At 34.1% G+C, this 6,777-nt stretch overlaps 1 protein-coding gene across 1 annotated transcript; it reads left to right on the top strand.

The window, feature by feature from the left end:
- Positions 1 to 247: 247 nt before the first annotated feature.
- LOC308649311 (olfactory receptor 2B11-like) lies at positions 248 to 1,183 on the top strand (the record flags this gene model as incomplete). The annotated part of the gene is made up of 1 exon (XM_081294937.1): positions 248 to 1,183. The coding sequence occupies one exon, from the start codon at positions 248 to 250 to the stop codon at positions 1,181 to 1,183; it is 936 nt and encodes a 311-aa protein (XP_081151063.1).
- Positions 1,184 to 6,777: the final 5,594 nt, after the last annotated feature.

Here is a 6,777-nt window from a genome sequence, read left to right as displayed (position 1 = left end):
ACTGATTAAATATAGGAGGAATTGCAGTTTTAGAAAGGTAATTTTACATGTTGAAAGTAACTGCCTTTAATTTGTACTGATGTGAAAGTTAATTTGGTCACCTGGTGTAACATCATTTATATTATTTGCCCCATATGTAACTGCATGCCATCATATGTGAGTGGATTGCCAATATTGAACTATGTTTCAACATTTCATAACTCTCTCTTTGACACTTTCTTGATACAGGGGAAGCAAACTGAAGAGAATGGCACTCATTAATGAAAGCCACCCAGAAGAGTTCATCCTACTAGGCTTTGATGACCGCCCTTGGCTAGAGCTTTCTCTGTTTGTTATTCTTCTCATAACATACCCAATTGCCATGATGGGAAACATAGCCATCATTCTGGTGTCACAATTAGACCCCTGTCTTCATAGACCCATGTATTTCTTCCTCACCAACCTCTCCTTCTTGGACATGTGTTACACCACCAGCATTGTGCCTCAGATGCTATTTAACCTGGGTAGCTCTAAGAAGACCATCAGCTATGTGGGGTGTGCAGTACAGTTGTTTCTTTTCAGTACAATGGGAAGCACAGAATGTCTTCTCCTGGCTCTCATGGCTGTTGATCACTATGTGGCCATCTGCAGGCCTCTGCACTACACCCTTATCATGAATCAGCACATCTGTATCCTGTTAGTGTCCATTATGTGGATAAGTGGAATTACTTATGGTATCTTTGAGGTCACTCTAACATTACAGTTGCCACTATGCAGCATCAATAAACTGGATCACTTGTTTTGTGAGATTCCAGTTCTGATAAAGACTGCCTGTGGGGAAAAGGAGGCTAATGAGTTTACACTCTCTCTGGTATGCTCTTTTTTAATAGCTGTTCCTCTATGCTTAATTCTTGTCTCCTATGTGAGTATTGGACATGCCATATTTAAGATTAAATCTTCTGAAGGAAGGAAAAAGGCTTTTGGGACATGCTCCTCTCATCTCATTGTAGTTTTCTTATTTTATGGCCCAGGCATTAGCACATACATTCAACCCCCCTCTTCCATCTCGAGGGATCAACCCAAGTTCATGGCTCTGTTCTATGGAGTAATGATTCCTACAATCAACCCCTTCATCTACACACTGAGGAATAAGGATGTGAAGGGAGCATTAAACAAACTTATGAGGGGCATTTTCAGATGCTAGTGATACTTGGTAGACATCAAATTAAATTATTTAACAATTAGAGTAGGGCCATATGGATCTCTGACACCTACGTCTAATTCTCATAATCCTATCTCATGTTACAGGTTCTTCTTGAAAAGCATGTGATATTTTTTATATTCTTTATAATCTATGGTAAATGGGATGATATTTAGCCAATGTTCACCAACATCACCTCTTTGTTGTGAGATTATATTAAAATAATTCTATTCTGGTTGCTATGCTCTGAGACAATTTTGTTAAGTAATTTAAAAACTAACAACATAAGTTATATCATATATTGAATAGTTGTTTTAGTCAGATTTTTCATTGCTGTGACCAATATAATTGACATGTCCAATTTAGAGGAAGGAAAGCTTATTTGGTGCTCATAGTTTCAGAGATCTCAATCCATAGACCATCAACTATAGGCCCATGGTGAGGCAGGGGATCATGGGGGAAGGACATAGTAGAAGGAGACTGCTTCCCTTGTGGCATAAAGGAAACAGAGGGAGAAGAGGGAAAAGGAAGATGAATCCTCTCAGGGATGGCCCCCAATGACACACCTCCTCCAGCCATGCCTCTCCTACCTATTGTTATCACCCAGTCAGTCCATTCAAACTATGATAATTAAGTTACATCTTTCACAATTCAATCATTTTACCTTTCAAAATGCCTGCATTAATACAGGAGCTTAGGGAGACACCTCATATCCAAACTATAACAATAGATTAAGCAAGTAATCATAACGATAGCACAGGAATGCAGTTAATGAGTCAGTTTAAATGAAAACATTTTATCAGTCTCCTCAAATATGGCCCAGGATTATGTACAGACTGGCTACACTCTGCAGTCTCTGAAGCAGTCTATGCTTTCACAGAATCCTGAATCTCATGATTGATTAACCTCAATTTATGCAGATGCCATTGCTTAATGAATATGTTATTTATTATTTATTATTTTATATTTTATATATTTTAAAATATTAAATATTTTAATATACAGTTTAATCCATTTTAATGGGTAAAATAGAGAGATATTTCATTAAAAAAATGAGTCCTCTGAATTAGTGAGAGTAAAAAAGAAGTTATATTTATTGGCAATCTGGCCACATTTCTGTGCATAAATTGGAATAGTCAGGAATGCCTTTTGAATAGGAAAGAATTGCTTGCTATCACTGCAGAGTATGCATTACAGCCAATTGTAGGACTTTTTTTTTCTATTTCTATGAAGAAAGTCATTGGTATTTTGATGGGAATTGCAATGAATCTATAGATCATTTTGGGTAGTATAGTCATTTTAACAATATTAATTCATAAACATGGAACATTTTTTTCCTTTTTGTGTTCTTTATAATTTTTACCAGTGTTTTATAATTTTTATTACAGAGATCTGTTGCTTCATAATTAAACTAATTCCTAAATAACTTTATTTTTTACAGCTATTACAAATTAAATTGCTTTTTTTTGCAACTTAATTTGTAACTCTGCTTTTGGTATATGTGAATGCTGCTCTTTTTTTCCTGTATGTCTATGTTGTATCTGCAACTTTACTGAATTTATCAGTTCTAATATCTTTTTGATAATTATATAACTTTCTCTATGTAAAAAAATCATATCATATGCAAACATGGATAATTTAACTTCTTTCCAATTTGGATACCCTGCATTTATTTTCTTGCATAATTGCTCTTATCAAGACTTCCAATACTATATTAAATAAGATTGGTAAAAGTGAATATCCTTATCTCACTTCAGATCTTTGAGGGAATGCTTTTAGCTTTTCCCCATTTGATAGGATATTAGTAGTAGATTTGTTGTTTACAACGTTTAATACATTAAGGTAGATACTTCTGTACCTAACTTGTTGAGGATTTTTTATGTTAAATCTTATGAATACTTTTCTACATTCATTGAGATGATCATATACTTTTGCTCTTCATTCTGTTGATGTGTAGTATCATGTTTATTGATTTTTATATGTTTAACCATCATTGCAGCCATTTGATCATGATGTATAACCTTTTTGAAGTACTGTTGAATTCAGTTTGCTAGTATTTTGTTGAGAATGTTTTGCATCTATGTTCATCAGGAATTTAAATTTGTAGCATTTTTATTGTTGTATCTTTGATTCTTGTATCAGGATAATGATTACTTTGTAAAAGAGTTTTTCAGAGGTCTTTTCATTTCACTTTCTTAAAATAGTTTCAGAAAAATTGAAATTAATTATTCTTTAAAAGTTTTGTAGAATAGCAGAAGAAACATCATGTCCTGACTTTTTTAGATGGGAAATTGCTTCAGTCCCATTATTGCCTGTTTTGATTTCCTTTTTGATTCAATTCTAGTAAGTTGTGTGTGTTTGGGAATTTATCCATTTATTCTAAGTTTTACAGTTTTGTTTTGTTTTTGTTTTGTTTTTTGTTTGTTTTGGGCAATGTTGAGGATTGAACCTAAAGTTCATTTTAGGCAAGTATTCTATCACTGAGCTATATCCCCAGCCCTAGGTTTTACAGGTTTTAACATATAACTGTTCATTGTGTATCTTATGGTCCTTTGCATTTCTGTGGTATATGTGGTCTCTATTTCTCTCTCTAAATTTTTTTTCTCTCTCTTTTTTCTTAGTTAGTCCACTAAATTCATACCAGCTTCATTAATCTTTTTAAAAAACCAACTCTGCTTCATTGATCTGTATTGTTTTTCTTTTTTATTATTATTATTAGTTGTTCAAAACATTACATAGCTCTTGACATATCATATTTTATACATTTGATTCAAGTGGGTTATGAACTCCCATTTTTACCCTGTATACAAATTGCTGAATCACATTGGTTACACATCCACGTTTTTACATACTGCCATACTAGTGTCTGTTGTATTCTGTTGCCTTTCCTGTCCTCTACTATCCCCCATCCCCTCCCCTCTCCTCCCCTCCCATCTTCTCTCTCTACCCCATCTACTGTAATTCATTTCTCTCCCTTGTTTTTTTTCCCTTTCCCCTCACTTCCTCTTCTATGTAATTGTGTATAACAGTGAGGTTCTCCTTCCATTTCCATGCAATTTCCTTTCTCTCTCCCTTTCCCTCCCACCTCTCTTCTCTATTTAATGTTAATCTTCTTCTCATGCTCTTCCTCCCTTCTCTGTTCTTAGTTGCTCTCCTTATTATGATCTGATTTTTATTATTCCTTTTTTCTGCAACTTATATTTGGTTTGTTCTTGCTTTTCTAAATACTTCGGATATATCATTAAGTTTATTTGAAATATTTCTATTTTTCCAAAGTACGCATTTATTGCTATGAACTTTCCTGTCACTACTGTTCTATAGTCCACAGATTTTGATATAGTGTTGTTTTATTTTCATTTGGATTCAAGAAATTTTATTTCTTTTTACTTTCTTCAATTTCCCATTGGTCATTTAGTAGCATATTATTCAAATTCCACATATTTGCTTATTTTTCTATTATTCTTATTTTTATTTATTTTTTATTTCAACATGGTCTGAGAAGATATGCTATTTCAACTCTTTTAAATTAACTAAGACTTGATGTGTTGACTAATATATGATTTATCCTGGAGAATATGACACGTGCTGATGAGAAATATGTTTTCTGATAATGTTGCATGAAATGTTCTAAATGTCTGTTAGATCCATTTGCTCTGTAGTATGATTCAACGTAGATGTTTCTTTGTTGACTATCTGTCTGGATTGTCTCTTCACTGAGTATAGTGAGATGTTGAAGCCTCCAACTATTATTATATTGAAGTCTCTCTCTCCCTTCAGATCTAATAATATTTGCTTTATATATTTGGGTTGTTCCATGTTGGGTGCATATGTATTTTCAATTATTGTATCTTCTTGATCAATTAATCCTTTTATCAATATCTGTCTGTTCTCTTTTTTACTTTTTTAATTTAAAGTCTGCTCTATCTTATGTGAGTATAGCTATTTTTGCTCATTTTATTTATTTCTACTTGCATGGTATATTTTTTTCAAGCCTTTCACTTATAGTGTACCTGTTTTTACCAGTGAAGTGAATTTCTTATAGGCAACATGTAGAGACTGATTTTAGAATATCCTAGAAACACACCAGTATCAAACATCATGGGATTTCAGGATATCAGCCAGGACAGTCCTGGACTTATGGGATTCCTCTGTTGCAGTGGCTATAGTGACTTTGTGCATAGATACAATTTCAGAATATCTGTTGGAAATTTATGGAGAAATACAGTTTAAAGACATTCCCAAAGTCAGTCTGTGAAAACTCAAATAAGTACCTACTTTTTCAAAGCATAGGCATCAACATATAACCATAGGATCATGAACAAGCAGGACAATAACACATCTCCAAAAACACAAAATAATGTGACACAAACTGACCCTAAAAAGATGGAGATATATAAGATACATGACAAAGAATTAAAATATTTGTTTTAAGAAAGCTAAGTGAAGTTTGAGAAAATAAAGAGAAAGAATTTAAAGAAAAAAATAAATAACTAGACCAAAACTGTAATATAAAGGATATAATAATTAAAGTCAAACAAGTATCCTGGAAGTGAAAAATACAATAAAGAAAATGGAGAATGTAATAGAAAGAATCAACACAAGAAATAGTCAAACAGAACAAATCTGTGAATTCAAAGTCAAGTTAATAGAAAACATGGAGACATATATTTAGGTCAAAATGGATTCTACTGACATGTATAACTAAAAAGAACTAATAAAAAAGAAAATATGTAGATATAGAAGAAAAAAAAGAAATAGGATAAAATGGAAATAAAAGGCTTATAATATTGATAGGACAAAAACTGAAAAGCAAATTTGGGATGAGCATGGGCTAAAGAAGAAGACCAAAATAAGTGAATGAAAATGTTACTTACAGAAACAATAACACAAAACTATCAAACCTGGAGAGAGAGATTAATATTCAGGTAGAGGAATATCAATGATCATCAATCATATTCAATACAAATAAGATATCCCCAAGTAATATTATAATAATCTGCCAAAAATTAAAAACAAAGATCCAGAAAACAAGAGATAAGAAGGGTATCTGTTAGGTCAGTGGTGGCAACTCAGAACAAAGCAGCCTGCTCAGGAAAGGAACATCAATCAGGTGCCAGCTGAAATCCCTGTCAATCAGTGAGATCTCCTGACTAATGCCTGTCAACCAGCAGGACTCCCTAGCCAATCCTGGAGTTCAGCCAACTCCCCTGACCAACTTCAAGGGGACAAGGGACCCTAAAAACACATTTTCCTGTCTCAAGCCCTTCTCTACCTGCTTTAAGCCCCACAAAAGTCCAGTCCAGTCAAGCTTCCACATGGTTTCTCCTCAGACCCTTCTCCTCTCCACTCTGTTGGTCTGATCGAGTTCCCCAAGGGAGTGATATCTCAATAAAGCCTAGTTCAGTGGCCCTTTTAAATCTGCTTCCTTTGGTCACTGCCCACCTCGCCTGATCTGACATCTTGGTGCTGAAACCCGGAAGGGATCCTTGGGCTTCTCCAGCAGGGGATTGAAGCCCATCCCTTCCCCCTTAAAACAAACCAGGAAATTTCCAAGCAGCTCCTTCATCTGGTCGACAGGTGTGGGGTAAGTTCTCATT

The sequence above is a fragment of the Spermophilus citellus genome, assembly GCF_964194105.1.
Source record: "Spermophilus citellus genome assembly, chromosome: 5".
Classification (NCBI taxonomy): Eukaryota; Metazoa; Chordata; class Mammalia; order Rodentia; family Sciuridae; genus Spermophilus; species Spermophilus citellus.
The sequence above is the reverse complement of the archived record's forward strand: the minus strand, read 5'-3'. Positions and strand labels throughout refer to the sequence as shown.